Raw genomic sequence first — 21442 nt, 5'->3', positions numbered from 1 at the left:
TGACTGTGTGAGAGAGAGAGTGTGTATGTGCAAGTGTGTGTGTTTGACAGAGTGGAAGTGGGTGCGAATGTGTCTGTGAGAGAGTGTGTGTATGTGAGAATGAGTGTGTGCGAGTGCCTATGTGAGACAGTGATTGTCCTCCCCTCTCCCCCCTCTCAGATCTCAGGACCCCCTCCCCTGTGGTCTGAGGACCCCCTTCCCTCCCTCTCTGTGTTCTTAGGGACCCCCCCTTCTCCCCGGCTCTGGTCTTAGGGACCCCCTCCCCCCCTCCTCTTGTCTCTGGACCTCTGAGATTGAGTGTAATTGTGTGTTTTTGAAAGATTGAGAGAGCGTGGCAGGCAGCAACAGTGTGTTTTTTTTTATTTTTGTTTTTGTGACAGCCTTCCTCCATTTCCTTTCATTTTAGTCTCCCCTTCCACATGTGTGGGATATACATAAAGGAATCCTGCGCAGAAGGAATGGATCCTCAGAAGCTTAGCCGAAATTGGGTGGCGGAGCCGGTGGGGGGAAGAGGGGTTGGTGGTTGGGAGGCGAGGATAGTGGTGGGCAGACTTATACGGTCAGTGCCAGAGCCGGTGGTGGGAGGCGGGACTGGTGGTTGGGAGGCGGGGAATAGTGCTAGGCAGACTTATATGGTCTGTGCCAGAGCCGGTGGTGGGAGGCGGGGCTGGTGGTTGGGAGGAGAGGATAGTGCTGGGCAGACTTATACGGTCTGTGCCCTGAAAAAGACAGGTACAAATCAAGGTAAGGTATACACATGAGTTCATCTTGTTGGGCAGACTGGATGGACCGTGCAGGTCTTTTTCTGCCGTCATCTACTATGTTACTATGTTACAGGCCTGAGGGCGGTGCCCAGCCCCCAGACACTGAAGACATGACGCGTGCCTGTCAGTGAGCGAGATTACCCGGGCGCACTGGGTGCACTTCTTGAAGCCGCTGGAAGGCTTCGATGTCATGGGCGGAAAAATCACGCCGGCGAGATCAAAACTCGAAATGGCGAAAATTGGCACCACAAAAATAGGGAGAAGAAAATTTCGACCGAGGCCTAATTAAGGCCTACCCCGACGACGAAAGAAAACTTACTGGGGCGAAAAGCTCGAAATACGGGAAGGGAAAAACCAAAAAGTATCTTCCCGAAACACTTCTCAAACTTTCTGTGAAAGAACGAGTCGAAAACGACGCGCGAGGTCAACTTTCCGGGGCACGAACGGCGAAACACGACCGTACCGAGCGCGGACAAAAGAAGACTGGCCGGCACGAGCCGGTTTCGGGCGGGAAGACGGCCGCGCATGCGCGGTGCGCATCGGCGCGCGAGGGCTAGCAAAGGCTTTTGCTAGTGAAGATTCCGATTGGAGGGGCTGCCGTGGACGTCACCCATCAGTGAGAACAAGCAGCCTGCTTGTCCTCGGAGAATTCCTCTCTATTTGATATGGAATTCTTTACCTTTGGGGATTCTAATTAATCCTAGTTATCTGACATTTCAAAAGAATCTAAAGACTTGCCTATTTGGTAAGAATCTGTCTAATTAATTGATCATTATAGTTCAGAAAAATGTAAATTCCTGGATTTTGTTGTCCAGTCACTTTAATATTGCAATCTACATAAAACTGTATAAGTACCTGTGGACTGGAAGCTATGTATAACATAACGTAATACAGATACTTTTTGAGGCACTGACATCAATGCAATGCCTCAAAGAGCTGCCAGTCTCTAAGAATCGATGTGGCTCCACCTGTATTACTGTCAATTTGTTCAATGCCAAAGTTGCAGTACATGTAAATCCAAAGCCTCCTAGATCCTTCTTTCCATTTTCCTGCATCCCTGAAGGCATATTGATAATTGCAAGCTGGGACCCCATAGACCAATGGGATTCCCCAGTCTTAGGATGAGCTTTATTCTCTGTGCTTGGGAGGAAATATATCTGCCGTCAGTATCACCTTGCACTCAGCATCGTACACTGACTGGACCAGTGTTGTTGATACTTCTTACCCTTCATTTTATAAACTGCATCAGCATCTCCCAAAGCTAGTACTAATGAAGTGGAATCCCTTTCCTTTCATCAAATGGGAGAAACTAGAGGATTTTTCATCTCCATGGCATCTGCTAGTACTCTACTTTGAGGAGTGATGCTTTTTCAGTGCTGATCTACTATCAGTGTCTGGTATAGCTCCAGGACTCAACGTTAATGTTATCAAAGTACCTGGATCCGACTTAGAACTAACACGCCATATGTACTAGATGATTATGCAGACCCTTAGGCATCATCTTTTGACAAATGTTTCAGATATTGTGTATAGGCCCCAGACATCACAAATATTGTGCAAAACACTGCCACAGAGAAATCAACTATTTTAACAAAAAGATCCAACATGTTTATAGTGGTGCAGAATGTGTCTGCAGAAAAAATAAAAGAAAAACAAAACGATTAAAAAAACTTCTAGCTTTCTAAGGGAAAGGAAATGAAAATGAGGTGGCAACTGCAAGAACTTTGAACTGAAGACACTGGTGAAAAGAACTGAGGTGGCCTGCAGACACTATTCTCAGACTCTATTAAATGACATCACCCATCCATCCAAAATTTCTGCATGAAGCAGTAAAAATGCAAGCTGAGACCTGTAATGTGATTTGTCAGTATTAACATGAAAAAAACAAACTTGAGGCATACCACATGGCCTTATAGGAACTATTGCATATGCTTAGTGGGGAGGGTGTTTCGAAAAATTTTGCTGGAGAGGTCTGGAAAAAGTTTGATACTGGCACTAATGGATGACATGAACTAGCTGACCTACTTGTCTTTAGAGATCAATGGCACTATTATCTCAAACTGAAAATACAGCACATAGAAAATTTACCACACCCCACTGTTTCTGCATTTACAGAAAATTGAAGGCAATGTCATCTCTTCCAGTGTGCCTATAATAGTTCCATAGAAAATTTACCACACCCCACTGTTTCTGCATTTACAGAAAATTGAAGGCAATGTCATCTCTTCCAGTGTGCCTATAATAGTTCCATACAAATAGACGTGCAACAAGAGTATGGAGCTGCTCTGTGCTCCCAAGAATCTAACAATCTATGCCACTAACCACAGTGTCATTTACTGGGAGATATTAGACTCAAAAAGCTAAGAATACCTCCTCCCTCTGGCAGCATTTCTATTTCACTCACTATAGTGAATCCAGGTGAAAGATTAGACAAATGTGAGCACAAATTTTCCATTCCTATAAACATTCATGATGGTAGGAGACTTGAGACATAAATTCATATTCTTGAAAAGAAAAAAAATGAGTACAATATTCACTCCAAATTGCAGACATGCTGAGAATTGATCTAACTGGCTATTTGTCAGTGGTCTATTTAATGTCCTTGTGCAGCATGCCAGGGGCAGACTGACAGTAGTCTGAGCCTCTGGGCAGTAAAGTTCATTGGGTCCCCCACCCCAACCTTTGTTTCCAGCATCCTCCTGCAGAATACAGCCTCCCAGGGCCTACCATGAGGGGCCCTGGTGGTCTAGTGGCCTCTTTGTGAGCAGAAAAGAATTCCACTCTTTCCTGCCCACTGCTGCTGCTCTATCCTGCACCGCTGCTTCTTTTTAATGGCTGCTGAGACTTCCTGCGGTAGTCTCGTGGGTCTTGGCAGCCATTTTGAAGATGCGGTAGCGCCGGGAAGAGTAGCAGCAGCGGGCAGGAAAGAGTGGGGTTCTTTCCTACCCCCAAAGAGGCCACTAGACCATCAGGACCCTTCAAGGTAGGCCTGGGGAGAGCCCACTGAGACTTGTGGGGGCTGTAGTGTGCGAGTATCTGGGCTCTCGGGCACTGCCCAGGTTTCACATATGGTCAGATCGCCCCTGCAGCATACTCTCAAGGTGCTCACCTTTGCTGACTTGGCCTTTTCAAGCTGCTGAAGCTGGTCAAGAGCTGATCCCTGAGAGGCAGTATCAACAGGGAGATCCCAAACACTGCTGCCTTCCCATACTGAAAAAAAAAAGACAGATTGTTACAATCTGCATCAAAAAGCATGGCAGAGTCAAGACTTGCAAAGAAATCCCAGTCATATCTATGGAGCTATGTGCCCTGAAGGAATGTCTGATCTTTTTTACATGACAACAGGTAACAACAGCCAGCTATATGCAATTTTCATTTTTGGGTTCTGGTATTTACTACTTGAATAGCTAAGAGCTAGCAACTCAATAAGACAAATGGCTAATAAGAAATTATTGTCATGCCCGATATTAATACTAGGTAATCACACTTATTTGCATAGGTTGCACATGCTTACAGAACCTAAAACTTATTTTTCTCAACTACAGAAACCCTGAGGAATTTGATTCTCTCTCAACTACAGCAAAAACATTTATTTGAAGTGAAAGGTGGAGTAGCCCAGAGGGCTGAAACCATGGAAGCCAGGGTTTAAATCCCACTGATGATCCTTGTGACCTTAGGCAAGTCACTTCACCTTGCACTGCCTTACATACCAACTCAGGGCTTGATTTACTACAATGCATTAACATGTTAATACATATTAACATACATTAATAGAATTTAATGCACAATATTTAAAAGCAAGTCCCACTATAGTCAATAGGGTCTGTTTACTAACTAAGCACATAACTCACATTAACACATTAGCAAATCTAGCACTTGGACAACTGTAAGCCCTTTGGGGACAGGAAAATACTGACCATACTTGAAATACAATGCACCTTGAGCTATCAATGAAAAGATGTGAACAATGCAAATAAAAGATGCATCTCAATGGGAACTCTTTTGAAGCAGAGCAATACTTGAATACTAAGAGGCTACTTGGGTCCTATTTAACAAACATAGTATTGAATCACCACTAGGAGCTTAGCTGTGCAAGAGTGATTTTACCTGTGGGTTGTGTGGTTGCTGTCTGAAGCTCCCATATTGAGCCAGTGTCCGGCACTGACATAGACCTTGTTACAGGTGGCACTGTGTTCTGTTCAGATATTCTGCAATACAGGTTAGTACAGTTATTCCCTCTCTCTACTTTTCATTACATGAGACCAGTTACTTATGCACTAATTTATAAGCTATCTTTCAAGATCTTTCTTTGCAGCCCAAACAACGTAAAACAGCATGTATCTTATCGCATCGGTTTCTTGGCACTATGAATTTGAGATCCTGCAGCTGGCCTGCCACTAGTGGACAGCCCCCAGCCCACACGTCCTGTTACTATCAATCAAGGCGCATGCACAATGGACTATCTACCCTATAAAAGGAGAAAACTAGCATGCAGAGTTAACCCTAGAAAATTCCTGGCCATCTTAACTAATAACTGGGTGAAAAACTGGTTAAGTGGGAGGAAACAGAGGGTAGTGGAAAATGAAGCCTACTCTGAGGGAAGGGATATTATCAGTGGTGTGCTGCTGGGATCAGTCCTCGGGCCAGCTCTCTAACATCTTTGTGAGCGATATTGCAGAAGGACTGTCTGGTAATGTCTGTCTCTTTGCGGATGATACCAAACTCTGTAATAGAATGCAACACCCAGAGGGTGTGGATGGCATGAGGAAGGACCTAGCAAAGCTTGAAGAATGGCTCAAAAATTGGCAACTACGATTTAATGCTAAGAAATGCAGGGTCATGCACTTGGGTTACAAGAATCTAAGGCAACGGTACAATATAGGGGTGAAGTGCTTCTATGTACGGAAGAAAACAGAAAAAAGGTGGTGGTCAAAGCCAGAAGGATGCTTGGGTGCATAAGGAGAGGGATGACCAGCAGGAAAAAGGTGGTGATAGTGCCCTTGAATAAGCCTCTGGTGAGGCACCATTTGGAGTACTGCGTGCATTCTGCAGACCGCACCTATAGAAAGATATAAACAGGATGGAGTCGGTCCAGTGGGTGGCTACTAAATTAGTAAGCGGTCTCCCTCATTAAGGACAGGCTTATGAACCTCAACACATATATGCTGGAAGAGAGGCAGGGGATATGATAGAGATCTTTAAGTACCTCAGTGGCATTAATGTACAGGAGGAGAGCCTTTTTCAAATGAAGGAAAACTCTGGAATAAGAGGGCATAGGATGAAGTTAACAGGAACCAGGCTTAGGAGGAATTTAAGAAAATACTCTTTCAAGGAAAGGGTGGTGGATGCGTGGAATGCCCTCCCGGTGGAGGTCATGGTGAAGAAGTCTGTCAGAGTTATAAAAAGCACGGGATCCCTTAGGAAAAAGAGGAGTTAGTGGTTACTGAGGATGGGCAGACTGGATGGGCCATTTGGCCCTTATCTGCTGTCATGTCTCAGGAGCCCTATTTACTAAGTATGTCTCCAACAGACACAAAATGGAAGAAAATATTTGGGGGTTGATATTCAAAGCAATTTATCTGGACAGAAATGGCTCCTGGTTGGCTAAATCGCTTGCTTGGAGCTAACCGCTGGTATTCAGCGGCACTTAACCAGTTAGTGCTGCTCAATATCATCACAGACCACTAAACTGAAAGACAGATATTTTGTGGGCGGTCCAAAGGCAGAGTCAGCACTTATGCAGTTAAATGCTAATATTCAACACATACCAGCCTATGTTTAGCAGTTAAATCGGACCACATAAGTCAGTACCATCATTATGCGGTGTCACTTAGGCGATTGAGTGCTAAACATCGCACTTCACTATATGAGAGATATCCGGCCGCATAAACCCAGAAAGTCATTGCCTGTGCCCAGACATGGTCCGGCACTGAATATCTGGGGAAAAAACATTTACCGCTGCTGGCTGAATATCTAACCCTTGGTAAATAGGTCTCAAAGTGAGCTATTCCACAGCAGTGCACTAATCGTATCATTAAGATCTCAGCAGTTAAAGCTTCCTCACAGCAAAGCCAACAAGGTTCCAGAAGATATTTTGTGGCATTAAGGAAAGGAACCAAGCATACTAAATTTTGGGCTCTATCATTTTAATAACTCTCAATCAAGAACCTGTTCCTTATACACCATCATCACTATCATGCCAAAAACAGATTTTTTTTTTATCAGGTCAAACTGTTGTATAAAAGCAGATCCAAGGTCCCAAGTTTATTCAGCAGTTGATATCCTGCACGTCATTGTAAAATTTATTTATTTATGACATTTATATCCTCCATTATCCCAAACAAGTTCAGGTTCAATGTGGCTAACAATAAACATCTGTAAAAAGTACAAAACAATTAGTATTAGCAGGGCTTTTTTTTGAGAGGGTACTTGGGGGTACTAAGTACCAGCACCTTTTCCATTGTCTGCTAAAATTGACCCATGGACCCCAGGTTTTAATGAAAGAACTCAGGCTCTACACACCAATTCTGCCTTGTCATAGATTCTGTGACTGGTTGCAGGGGGCCTAGCTATTGTGGGGTGGGTCCCTCAGTGATTATCCCACCCCTGAAGGGCGGCCTGGCATTTGAGTACCGGCACTGTTTTTGCTAGAAAAAATGCAGTGAGTATTAGCATACATAGTAATAACACAATGCACAAACCACTACTATTGAGTAACAAGAGCAGGGTTCCGAGCATGCCTGCAAGCTAGCAATTATGTGAGTAAAGAATTTACTAAATAAAAATGATTTCAACAACTTAAGAAATAAGAGGTAATTGGTAACATATCTTAATGGATTAGGCAGAAAATTCCATATCTTCGTACCTTGATAGGTAAAGCCTACATTATGAATAGATTTATAATGATGCTTCTTACAACTTGGATAACGAAGGATGAGAGTCCCTAGATGTAGGAAAAAGTATTTCGTATCAAGGAAATAAACCATACAAAATATCTGAGTGGTTTACAAACCTAGTATAGTAGAGGAGTTTAAAGGGAAATAAAAGGAAGAGGAGAGTGGGTAAGGGGTATGCAGTAAGGGTAGGGAAGAAAACAGAACTACAAAAATTGATAGGAAAGAGGGGATAAAGACAGGAATAGGTAAGGGTTACAACTGCATCTCATATTGAGACAGCTCACATTTGGCATCCAAGCTCACATGGGGGCAGTCTCAAATTTAGAAGATGTAGCAGTCAGGAAAAAGCATCTTCAAAAGGAATGTTTCGAAATCGTATATAAATTTGCTAAAGATATTTGTGATCTAAGAGAGGTAGAGCGTTCCACAGAGTGGGGCTGACAACAGAGAAAATAGGGTGATATGTGGTGTTGTATATGGTTTGTCAGAAAGAAGGAACAACCAGGAGATGTTGCTGGGATGAACAAAGAGCCTATGATGGACAGTAAGGTGTCAAAAGGAGTGCCAGAAAAAGGGGGGAGCCAGTGTTTGCTATTTTGAATAACAAGAGAAGAATCTTTTAGATTATTGTGTGTGGAATCGGTAGCCAGTGCACAGCCTTTAGAAGAGGAGTGGCATGGTCAAATTTGTTTGCTCCTGCGATTGGTTTGATAGATGTATTTTTGAGTAGTTGAATGCGGTGCGGTGTAGGTCTCTCTGCTGTAAGCCTTTGTATAGTGAATTGCAATAATTTATTTAGAAGAGAATGAGTAAGTGGACTAATGTCTGTACCACAGGATGGTGTAGAAGTGCTCTGACTGACCGAATCAGGTGTAGTTTGAAAAAAAAATAATGCTGAATCAAAGTGAAAATTTGTGGTTGGAAGCTAACAGAAGTTTCAAGGAAGGAACCAGTGAAACTTGTACACTGTGGAGTAGAAGTGGAGTGGCAAGGGTCATGCTTAGTGATCTGTGAATAAGAGGGCCTTGGATTTCTCTGGGTTTAACATATAATCAGTTAGCTAGAAGTGACCTTTGTTTACCTCATTTTCAGGGTCTGGAACTGCTGGAGGAGGAGTGCCAGCTGCTGTTGCTCCTGGGAGGAGAGTGCTGCTTTTTGCTGTTGGGCCAGGACCTGGGCATACTGCTGTCTTCAAATTAGAAAACAGAATCTTAGTACTCATCAAGCATCAAAGTCAGAGCCCCTTACCACAAATATGCTGATTCACTCATAGTTTACATAGAGGCGTATTTTCAAAGCACTTAGACTTACAAGGTTCAATTGTAACCTATGGAACTTTGTAAGTCTAAGTGTTTTGAAAATGAGCCCCATGATGACCCTGAACATCTCAACAAATGGATACTCAAATTTAACTGGAAAGGAAAACATACTGAAAGTATAATTAATCAAGCCTATGTTCCTGCATTCTTTATGTGCATCACATCTCGCCACTAGAGATACCAGAAGTTATTCATAATAAGGGGAAGTCTGAAGAACTACCCCACCAGGGGCTACCACTCACAGTCCTGATCTCTGTCCTATAGTCTAGGTCAAGAGTTCTCAACCCAGCCGTCAGGACACACTAGCCACTCAGGTTTTCACGATACCAATAATGAATATACATGAGATAAATTTGCATACAATGGAGTTAGGGCATAAAAATCTCTCTCATGAATGTTCATTGTAGATATCCTAGCATGACTGGTTAGATGTGTCCTGAGGACTGGGTTGAGAACCGCTGTTCTAGGTTAATCCTTTGAAAATAGAAGGCTCTGAACTCCCATCACTGAATTAAAGTCATTTAATCCAAATCTTGATTTAAGGCACCAAGCATTAAGACCACCACCAAGGACCTGCACTATCACCTCAAAACAATCACAATCCATTGCTGAGAGCTCCTCTCTACTACAGCATGGCTGAGCAAAAATGCCTGCCTTTCTCTTACTGTATCAAAAACTGCTGGTACTGGAGATGTTGCAGCTGGTACAAGGCTGTGATTTTCTGCTGGCGACTGAGGCGTTCTTGATCCAGATCACCCTGTAAATACAAACACACCAAAGTCACCTACATTACAAGGCCATAGCTATAAGAATTACGCATCAAATCAACTGCTGACAACAAGCCTGGCTTTAGAGGGAAGAGAAATATGAATTTTGTGCTTCCAAAATGGTAACCAAGATCCAAATGTTAATGTCATATTTTCATACCTGATAATTTTCTTTCCCTTAATCATAGCCGATCAATCCATAGACTGGTGGGTTGTGTCCATCTACCAGCAGGTGGAGATAGAGAGCAATCTTTTGCCTCCCTATATGTGGTCATGTGCTGCCGGAAATTCCCCAGTATGTCGATATCAAAGCTCCATCCGCAGGACTCAGCACTTAGAGAATTACACCCACAAGGGACACTCTGCCCAGCTCACCACCGCCGAAGTGGGGGAGGGGAAATATTCCAGCGCACCACCGCCGGGGCGGTGGGCGGCAAACCACACCCGCCGACGCGGGGGGAACTGGCTTATCCTGCTACCGCAACCGCGGGAGGAGCTGGCTTACCCTAACACCGCCGAAGCGGGAGGGATACAAAGCTACCCTACAGCCGCACGAAGCAGGAGGGAGCGCCGGCATAATTTAGTTATCAATCCAGCCATCGCCGAAACGGGGGGAGAGGAAGCAGCGGCTCACTGTAACACAAAATCGTCTCAACTCAAAGAGACTTCAATTGGAAGAACTTGAACATGAAGTCCTCATGAACAGGAAATGAAGGCTGAACTTGAACCTGAAATATAACCAGAACACAAACAATACAGATATCTGGGAGGGGCTATAAACTGATCGGCTATGATTAAGGGAAAGAAAATTATCAGGTATGATACATAAGTTTACCTTCCCTATCATCAAGCCAATCAATCCAAAGACTGGTGGGATGTACCGAAGCAGTACTCACCCAGGGCGGGACATGGAAATCCCTGAACGCAACACTGAAGCCCCAAACTGGGCCTCGGCCCGAGCAGCCACATCCAAGCGGTAATGTCGTGAGAAGGTATGAGCCGACGACCAGGTAGCCGCTCTGCAAATCTCTTCCAAGGAGACAGATCTGGACTCCGCCATCGAGGCTGCTTGTGCTCTAGTAGAGTGTGCCTTCAGCTGAATAGACAGAATCTTCCCCACCATCACATAAGCTGACGCGATCGTCTCCTTGACCCAACGTGCCACTGTAGGCTTAGATGCCTGCAGACCCTTACGAGGGCCTGCGAACAGCACGAACAGATGATCCGACTTCCGGAAATCATTGGTCACTTCCAAGTATCTGATGATGACCCGTCTAACATCCAGGTATTTGAGCGCAGGGTACTCCTCTGGGTAATCCTCCCTATGAAAGGAGGGTAGGTAAAGCTGCTGATTCACATGGAATCGAGAAACATCTTGGGCAGGAAGGAAGGCACTGGGCGAATCAATACTCCTGCCTCAGTGAATCGCAGGAACGGTTCTCTACACGAGAGCGCCTGGAGCTCGGAAACTCTTCTGGCTGATGTGATAGCCACCAGGAAGACTGCTTTCAATGTCAGGTCCTTCAGCGATGCCCTTGGCAAGGGCTCGAAGGGTGGCTTCTGCAAGGTCTGTAGTACCAGATTGAGATTCCACGTAGGCACTATCGAGTGCAGAGGGGGGCGCAGGTGATTAACTCCTTTGAGAAAGCATACCACATCCGGCTGTGAAGCCAGGGAAGCCCCCTTCAGACGACCCCTGAAGCAAGCTAGAGCTGCCACCTGGACTTTCAGCGAACTGAGCGACAGGCCTTTCTCCAGCCCCTTTTGCAGGAACGCCAACACTGAAGATATTGGAGCAGTGAAGGGCGATATAGTGCCTGCCTCGCACCACGACGCAAAGGTGCACCAAACCCTGGCGTAAGTGGTGGAAGTAGAGCGCTTCCTCGCTCTCAGCATAGTGGCGATGACCTTGTCTGAGAAGCCCTTCTTCCTCAGCCGCTTCCGCTCAATAGCCAGGCCGTAAGACCAAAGGGGGAGGGATCCTCCATCACCACAGGACCCTGATGTAAGAGGCCCCGCTCCGCTGGCAGCCGCAGAGGGCCGTCCACCGAGAGTCTGACCAAGTCCGCATACCAGGGACGTCTGGGCCAATCCGGACCCACCAGGATCACCCGGCCCGGATGCTTTGCCACCCAGCCTAGCACCCTGCCCATCATGGGCCAGGGTGGGAACACGTAGAGAAGCTCCTGTGCCGGCCAATGTTGGAGAAGAGCATCTACTCCCAGAGATCGAGGGTCCCATCCTCTGCTGAAAAAACGCGGCATTGGCAATTGGCCGAGGACGCCATCAGATCCAGGCTCGGCCGGCCCCAGCGTTTCGTGATGTCCAAGAACGCCCGAGCAGACAGTTGCCACTCTCCGGGATCCAAGGTATGGCGACTGAGAAAGTCCGCCTTGACATTCATGACTCCCGCAATGTGGGCCGCCGACAGCTGTTCCAGATTCGCTTCCGCCCACAGGCATAGCTTCATGGCCTCCATGGCTAGCGGGGCACTCCTGGTACCTCCCTGGCTATTGACATAGGCCACAGCCGTGGCATTGTCCGACAGGACCCGTACAGGCCTCAGCACCAGTACCGGGAGAAACTCTAGAAGCGCCAACCGAATGGCTCGGGGCTCCAGGAGGTTGATGGACCATTTTGTCTCTGCAGGAGACCAGAGCCCCTGCGCTGTCCGTCCCAGGCAGTGGGATCCCCAGCCCGTCAAGCAGGCGTCCGTCGTGACAACAAACCACTCCGGGGTCGTAAGAGGCATTCCTGCGGACAGGTTGCCTGGCCTCAGCCACCAGCTCAGCGCCTTTCGCACCGCTGGATCCAAAGGAAGGCGTACGGCGTAATCCTCCGAGACTGGAGTCCACCGCTGCAGAAGAGAGTGCTGTAGTGGTCTCATATGAGCCCTGGCCCAGGGCACTACCTCCATCGTGGCCGTCATGGAGCCCAACAGCTGCACATAGTCCCAAGCCCGAAGAGTAGAGGAGGCTAGGAACTGGCCCACCTGGGTCTGAAGCTTGACGCTCCAGTTGTCTGGCAGGAACACTCTGCCCACTTGGGTGTCGAAACGAACTCCCAGATACTCCATAGACTGAGTCGGGCGCAGCTGGCTTTTCTCCCAGTTGATGATCCATCCCAGGGCGCTCAGAAGAGCAATGACCCTGTCTGTTGCTCTCCTGCACTCCGCATGGGAAGGGGCTCGGATCAGCCAGTCGTCCAGATAGGGATGGACTTGCACTCCCTCCTTGCGGAGGAAGGCCGCGATGACCACCATTACTTTGGAGAAGGTCCGCGGAGCCGTAGCCAACCCAAACGGGAGGGCTCTGAACTGGAAGTGTCGGCCCAGCACTGCAAAGCACAGAAAACGCTGATGAGGCGGCCAGATGGGAATATGTAGGTAAGCTTCCTTGATGTCCAGGGAGGCCAGGAATTCTCCCTTTTTCACCGCAGCTATTACGGAGCGGAGGGTCTCCATCCGGAAGTGCCAAACTTTCAAGGCCTGATTGACTCCCTTGAGGTCGAGAATAGGCCGAGCAGAACCTTCTTTCTTTGGCACCACAAAGTAAATGGAGTAGCGCCCCTTGCCAAGCTGATCTACTGGCACCGGGACCACCGCGCACAGACGGATCAGGTTGCTCAAAGTCTGCTGCACGGCAGCTGCTTTGACCTGAGACTTGCAAGGAGAGTTTACAAACCCGTCTCTTAGGGGTCGGCAGAACTCTAGCTTGTAGCCGTCTCTGATGATTTCCAGAACCCAAGCGTCTGAAGTTACCCTGGTCCACTCGCCCACAAACGAGGACAACCTTCCTCCTATCTGCACTGGGCTATGGACCAGGTCCCCGTCATTGGGTAAGCGACCCTGGGGGAGGGCCGGAGGACGAACCTCCGGGACGGCGGTCCCTACGAAAGGAATGCTGCTTGGGGGAGAAGTTCCGTTTGAAGGAAGCGGAGGCAGAGGAGGCTGACTTGCCCGGGCGATACCGACGGGCTTCCTGGACTCGGCCCTTAGAGGGACCAGGACGGGCACTGCCGGCCCGAGCCCTGACCTCTGGCAACCTCTTGCCCTTGGACGTGTCGAGCTCCGTCACGATCTTGTCCAGCTCGTCCCCAAAGAGCAGCTTGCCTTTAAAAGGCAACTTGGTTAGGCGAGATTTAGAGGCATGGTCAGCAGACCAGTGCTTAAGCCAGAGCCACCGCCGCGCAGAGACTGTCTGAGCCATGCCCTTGGCCGAGGCTCTCAAAACCTAGCCAGAGCTGCTGCTGTGTGACCACACACCTGCTGAGATAGAGAACATACTGGGGAATTTCCGGCAGCACATGACCACATATAGGGAGGCAAAAGATTGCTCTCTATCTCCACCTGCTGGTAGATGGACACAACCCACCAGTCTATGGATTGATCGGCTTGATAGGGAATCTGACTGATGGGTCATCGTTCGCGACAGCCCAGACCGGAACTTGAAAGCAAAAAAGAACTCTCCAGAATGCACCATCGCGTGGGCCGAACGCACTGCACATGTGCGAACGGCTTCCCGCCCGCGACGCGAGTGTGCCGCTACTCAGTTTAATAAAAAGCAAAGAATAGAACTGTAACAACTCCAATGGGGAGGAGGGAGGGTTGTTAGAATATTGAGCCTGCTGTATCTTCATTTTCTCCGAGGACAAGCAGGCTTAATATTCTGACTGATGGGGTAGCCCTAGCCCCCAGGCTCACTCAAAATAATGAAGATTGGTCAATTGGACCTCGCAACGGCGAGGACATAACAGAGATTGACCTAAAAATAAATTCAACTAGGTGAGAGTGCAGCCTGGAACAGAAGATAAATGGGCCTAGCAGGGTGGAGTTGGATCCTAAACCCTGAACACGATTCTGCAGCACCGACTGCCCAAACCGACTGTCTCATTGGGTGTCCTGCTGAAGGCAGTAGTGACATGTGAATGTGTGGACTGATGACCACGTTGCAGCCTTGCAAATCTCTTCAATGGAGGCCGACTTCAAGTGAGCCACTGACGCAGCCATGGCTCTAACATTATGAGCCGTGACATGGCCCTCCGGAGTCAGCCCGGCTTGGGCGTAAGTGAAGGAAATGCAATCTGCTAGCCAATTAGAGATGGTGCGTTTTCCAATGGCGACTCCCCTCCTCTTGGGATCAAAAGAAACAAACAACTGGGCGGACTGTCTATAGGGCTTTGTCTGCTCCACGTAAAAGGCCAATGCTCTCTTACAGTCCAAGGTGTGCAACTTGTCTTCAGCAGGGCGGGTATGAGGACGGGGAAAAAATGATGGCAAGACAATTGACTGGTTCAGATGGAACTCCGACACCACCTTCGGCAGGAACTTAGGGTGAGTGCGGAGGACTACTCTGTTATGATGAAACTTGATATAAGGAGCATGCACTACCAGGGCTTGGAGCTCACTGACTCTACGAGCTGAAGTAACAGCCAACAAGAAAATGACCTTCCAAGTCAAGTACTTCAGATGGCAGGAATTCAGTGGCTCAAAAGGCGCTTTTCATCAGCTGGGTGAGAATGACGTTGAGATCCCATGACACTGGTGGAGGTTTGACTGGGGGCTTTGACAAAAGCAAACCTCTCATGAAACGAACAACTAAAGGCTGTCCAGAGATAGGCTGACCTTCTACACGTTGATAAGCACTAATTGGACTAAGGTGAACCCTTATGGAGTTGGTCTTGAGACCAGACTCTGATAAGTGTAGAAGGTACTCAAGCAGGATCCGTATAGGACAAGAAAAAGGATCTATGGCCCTGCTATCACACCAGAATGCAAACCTCCTCCATTTAAAATAACAACACTTTTTTGTGGAATCTTTCCTGGAAGCAAGCAAGACTCGGGAGACACCCTCTGAAAGACCCAAGGAGGCAACTTCTAAGCTCTCAACATCCAGGCCGTGAGAGCCAGAGACTGGAGGTTGGGATGCAGAAGTGAGTCCTCGTTCTGGGTAATGAGGGTTGGAAAACACTCCAATCTCCACGGTTCTTCGGAGGACAATTCCAGAAGAAGAGGGAACCAGATCTGACGAGGCCAAAAAGGAGCAATCAGGATCATTGTTCCCCGGTCTTGCTTGAGTTTCAGCAAAGTCTTCCCTACTAGAGGTATGGGAGGATAAGCATACAGAAGGCCTGTCTCCCAATGTAGGAGAAAGGCGTCTGACGTTAGTCTGTTGTGGGCCTGAAGCGTGGAACAGAATTGAGGGACTTTGTGATTGATCTGAGTGGCAAAAAGATCCACAGAGGGGGTGCCCCACTCTCGGAAGATCTGGTGGACAACAGCCATGTTTAGCGACCACTCGTGAGGTTGCATGATCCTGCTCAACCTGTCAGTCAGACTGTTGTTTACGCCTGCCAAATACGTGGCCTGGAGAAACATGCCGTGATGGTGTGCCCAAAGCCACATCCAGACGGCTTCCTGACACAGAGGGCGAGATCCGGTGTCCCCCTGCTTGTTGGTTTAAATACATAGCAACCTGATTGTCTGTCTGAATTAGAATGATTTGATTGGACAGCCGATCTCTGAAAGCTTTGAAAGCATTCCAGATCGCTCATAATTCCAGGAGGTTGATCTGAAGATGCATTTCCTGAAAGGAACATGCTTCTTGAGTGTGGAGTCCATCTACATGAGCTCCCCACCCTAGGAGGGATGCATCTGTCGTTAGCACTTTCTGTGGCAGAGGAATTTGGAATGGATGTCCCATGGTCAGGTTGGATCGAATGGTCCACCACTGAAGGGATCTGCAAAACTTGGTGGAGAGATGGATTACATCCTCTAAATCCCCTGTGGCCTGGCACTACTGGGAAGCTAGGGTCCATTGAACTGATCTCATATGTTGGCATGCCATGGGAGTCACATGAACTGTGGAAGCCATGTGCCCTAAAAGTCTCAACGTCTGCCGAGCTGTGATCTGTTGAGACGCTCGAGCCAAGGACACCAGGGCAAGGTGATTGTCTGCCCTTGCCTGGAGGAGATAAGCTCGAGACGTCCGTGTGTCTAACAGAGCTCCAATGAACTCCAATTTCAGTACCGGGACAAGGTGGGACTTGGGATAATTGATTACAAACCCCAGCAGCTCTAGCAATCAAATAGTCATCCGCATGGACTGTAGAGCCCCTGCCTCCGAGGTGCTCTTCACCAGTCAATCGTCGCGATAAGGGAACACATGCACTCCCAGTCTGCGTAGCGATGCTGCGACAACAGCCATGCACTTTGTGAAGAATCAGTGCGAAGATGCGAGGATAAAGGGCAGTACAGAGTACTGAAAGTGCTGAGTTCCCAGCCGAAGCAAAGATACTTCCTGTGAGCTTTAAGTATCAAGATATGAGTATAGGCATCCTTTAAGTCCAGCGAGCATAGGCAATTGTTTTCCTGAATCATGGGAAGAAGGGTGCCCAGGGAAACCATCCTGAACTTTTCTCGGACTAGGAATTTGTTCAAAGCCCTTAGGTCTAGGAGGGGACGTATCCCCTCTCTTTTCTTTTGCACAAGGAAGTACTTGGAATAGAATCCCAGTCGTTCTTCCCCTGGTGGAACGGGTTCAACCACACTGCCTTCAGAAGGGCGGAGAGTTCCTCTGCAAGTACCTGCTTGTGCTGGGAGCTGAAGGGCTGAGATCCCGGTGGGCAATTTGGAGGCTTGGACACCAGATTGAGAGTGTATCCTAACCGGACTATTTGAAGGACCCACCTGTCGGAGGTTATAAGAGGGTAATACAGTATACAATCAAAGAAACCAAAAGAAAAAAAGCAACACTGGGCCTTCAAGAATGAGACAACAGGAGTACTTTATTAAGCCAAAGACCCGACACGGGCCGTGTTTCGGCGCCAAAAAAGCGCCTGCCTCAGGGGTCAAATTGTAGATATGGCAATCGTGCAATGTTTAAGTTGTAAGTGCCTTATAGACAGCCTGTGTAAACTTGCATTAATTTCGCTATAACGCGAAAAAAAGGGGCTCCGATGAAGGAGCCTTCTCCTGTTTGATCCGAAAGGATAAATGGTTGTTTAGTGTCTGGTCTCTTCTATATAAAGTGACAAAAAGTCACTTTATATAGAAGAGACCAGACACTAAACAACCATTTATCCTTTCGGATCAAACAGGAGAAGGCTCCTTCATCGGAGCCCCTTTTTTTCGCGTTATAGCGAAATTAATGCAAGTTTACACAGGCTGTCTATAAGGCACTTACAACTTAAACATTGCACGATTGCCATATCTACAATTTGACCCCTGAGGCAGGCGCTTTTTTGGCGCCGAAACACGGCCCGTGTCGGGTCTTTGGCTTAATAAAGTACTCCTGTTGTCTCATTCTTGAAGGCCCAGTGTTGCTTTTTTTCTTTTGGAGGTTATAAGAGGCCACCTTTGGTGAAAAAATATCAGCCTCCCCCCAACAGGCAAGCCGTCCGGCATGGACACTTTTACTGAGGCTATGTTGTACTGGAGCCAGTCTAAAGCCCGTCCCTTGCTTTTGCTGGGGAGCCCTAGGGGCCTTAGACGCACAGCGTTGACGGGAATGCGCATGCTGGGACTGAGCCTGAACCTGCTGCAGAAGCAGAAGTGTACCTACGCCTGTTATAGGAATAGGGAGCACTCCTCTTCCCTCCAAAAAACCTCCTAGAAGAGGAGGCAGTAGCAGAAGACGTCCGGCGGGAGAGAGAATCCATGGCATCATGATGCTTTATCATCTGATCGACCATGTCCTCTACTTTTTCTCCAAAAAGATTATCCCCCCCCCCCCCCCCCAGCAAGGAACATCCGCCATTTGCTGCTGGGTCTTTTGATCCAGGTCAGAGACATGCAGCCATGAGACTCTGCACATCACTATACCTTGAGCAGCTACTCGAGATGCCACATCAGAAGTGTCGTAAGACCCCCTGGCCAGGAATTTGCGACACGCCTTCTGCTGCCTGACCACCCGGTGAAAAGGTTCAGCAAGCTCCGGAGCAAGTGCTTCACCGAGTTCCGCAAGTGGATGCTCATATAGAGCTGGTATGTTTGGATCTTGGCGGCAAGCACATCAGCCTGATACGATCTCCTCCCAAAAGAATCCAAGGTCCTAGACTCTCTGCCTGGGGGAGCCGAGGCATAGTCTCTTGTACTCTTGGCTCTTCTGAGAGCAGAGTCCACCACTATGGAATCGTGAGGAAGTTAGGCCTTCACCATTACAGGCTCTCCATCGACTCTGTACTGGGACTCGGAGTTTTTGGGGACCAGTGGATTAGAAAGAGGGCACAACCAATTTCGCATAAGTACTTCCCTCTGTGTATTATGCAAGGGGTCCATAGCAACCTCAGCAGGTGGAGGAGGAGGATAATCCAAGACCTCGAGCATCTCGGCCCTGGACTAATCCACAACCTCCATAGGGAATGGAATGTCCTTAGACATTTCCCGAACAAAAGATGAAAAAGAGAGACTCTCAGGTGGAGTCCTTCTACTCTCAATTGGCGGAGTAGGATCAGAGGGAAGCCCACACGATTCTTCCTACGAAAAATATCTGGGGTCTTCCTCCTCTTCCCACGAGCACTCCTCATCGGTATTGGACAAAAGCTCCCTAAGGGCAGCCCGAACCCGAGCCTGTCTTGACGTCGAGGATCGACGACCTTGTGGGAGGTGTCGAGAAGTCGACTCCTGCCTGAACTCCTGCGAAGCTTCCTTCACCAACGTTGAGGGGGAATTGACCTGGGTGGCAGCAGACACCAGTACTGCAAGCGGTACCGAGGATGGGGACCTCCTCACAGGTGATGGCCCAGATGCCGCCTCCGCAGTCAGTACGGAAGGCGCAAGCACCCCCGACATCGAGGCAGACTGGCGAAGCAACCCTTCAAGAAGCTCTAGAAGGGCCCTGATGCGCTTGTCGAGAGCTTCCATCGGAAAAGGCTGGGGGGCCGGTACAGGAGTTGGTTGCAGAATCTGAGGGGGCTCGAGAGCCGGTACCAGGCTGCCAGATGACTGGTGCATCGGCACCTCCTGTACAGAAGGTGAGCGGTCCTCCCAGCGCCGACGCTTCTCGGGTGCCGACTTCCTCGGCTCCCCGGAGCTCTCAGTACCGTGCATGGAAGGAGATCGATGACGGTGCTTCTTAGCCTTCGCTCGACGCCCGTCATCGAGACTCCTCGGCACCGGAGATGGAATCCTCACGCCTCCTCAGGACCAGGTTCGACGCAGGTCGGTCCTGGGGGGCCTGCATAGCAGTAGGCCTCAAGATAGGTGGAGACCCATTCGATGTCTCGCTGCTCCCAGCTCGATTCGGCAGCCATTACCTAGACTCTCGGTGTCGCTGCTTCCCTCGACTTTGACGCCGCCAACCTCGGTACCGATGTCGATGCCGAAGGACCGGACCAATCTGGAAAAGATTTCTCACGCTGAGCCTCTCGAGCCACTTGGGTCCGTTTCTTCATCAATTTACACAGCTTACAGGCAGCTGGAAGATGGTCAGGCCAAAGACACTGAAGACACCACGCGTGGGGGTCGGTACTCGAGATGGTCCGGTTGTAGCGAGTACAACACTTGAAGCCGCTGGAAGTCCTCGATGACATGGACGGAAAAACAGTGGCGGCAAAATTAAAAGGCTCGATGGTGCCAAATAAAAAGGCACAAAAAAAGAGCTAAAATATCCCAGTCGAGCAGCCTAAGGACAGCCGCAACGAAAACGAAAGGAAACTTAAAGAAGGTGACAAAAACTAAGAAAAATAAGAGGAAAACTCTATTTTTTTAAAAATATAAAGTAGAAAAATTAAGCGGGAAGCTGAAAAAGCGAAAAAAGAGGGGTAAAACACCAAAAAACAGTCTCCTGAGCCGTTCTAAGCGCGAAGCAAAAAACACACACGTCTTCACTTTGAAGCGGATCAAAGAAAACTGAGTAGCGGCACGCTCGCGTCACGGGAAGCCGTTCGCACATGCGCAGTGCGTTCGGCCCACGTGACAGCGCATTCTGGAGAGTTCTTGTTTGCTTTCAAGTTCCGGTCTCCTGGGCCGTCGCAGACGACGACCCATCAGTCAGAATATTGAGCCTGCTTGTCCTTGGAGAAAATGTGTTTACTTAACTACATGGCCTGTGCAAGGGTTTCTAATGCCTTCCCCTGCAACATATCAGTCGGTGGCCCCCACCATCCAGACCTTTGATATTAGCTCCTACTCTTCCACTGATGATTTTTCTCTTAATACATTATATGGACTCAACATCTAAGGACTTGGAACCTCTTCAAAACTTACATAAGGTAGCAGTGGCTGAAGAACATCTCATACTGAACCCTGAGAAAACAGTGGCTAGCTGGATTACAGGTTCATTACCCCCCCCCCCCCACCCCTTTTGGTCAAACCAATCTTATTTGACAAATTACCAGAGTTACCTCATTCAAGTATTAGGAATCACCATTTACTCAGCATTATCCTTTGCTCCCCAGATCTTGCATATACTTAAACTGATTTTTATTTCTTATACCGGCTGAGATCAGTATGCAATATAGTCGATTCTGACTAACTATGCTCTCTATATTATGCTTCCATACAATTACTACAATGTTATATATGCAGGTATTACCAAATCCAATCTTAAACGTCTTCAGACTCTTCAAAATACCGAAGCCCGTATCATTTGCCAAGCTAAATCCAATGATAATGTTACTCCACTTGTTAAGCATCTTCACTGGCTTCTGAATGAAGTTAGAATTAAATTCAAGATTCTCACTTTGACACATAAGCT

The 21442-nt window shown here is 48.0% G+C and overlaps 1 protein-coding gene across 3 annotated transcripts in view; it reads right to left on the bottom strand.

The window, feature by feature from the left end:
* The window catches only part of GIGYF2 (GRB10 interacting GYF protein 2), a 734963-nt gene that overhangs the window by 260876 nt on the left and 452645 nt on the right, over window positions 1-21442 (bottom strand). For all 3 annotated transcript variants that reach the window (XM_030217174.1, XM_030217173.1, XM_030217175.1), the window contains 4 exons: window positions 9645-9736; window positions 8742-8849; window positions 4872-4972; window positions 3874-3974 (listed from right to left, as the gene is read on the bottom strand). In XM_030217174.1, the coding sequence (XP_030073034.1) occupies window positions 3874-3974; window positions 4872-4972; window positions 8742-8849; window positions 9645-9736 (402 nt within the window). The remainder of the gene's footprint in view (window positions 1-3873; window positions 3975-4871; window positions 4973-8741; window positions 8850-9644; window positions 9737-21442) is intronic.

This window comes from Microcaecilia unicolor, chromosome 10 (assembly GCF_901765095.1).
Source record: "Microcaecilia unicolor chromosome 10, aMicUni1.1, whole genome shotgun sequence".
NCBI lineage: Eukaryota > Metazoa > Chordata > Amphibia > Gymnophiona > Siphonopidae > Microcaecilia > Microcaecilia unicolor.
This window is presented reverse-complemented; position numbering and strand designations above follow the sequence as displayed.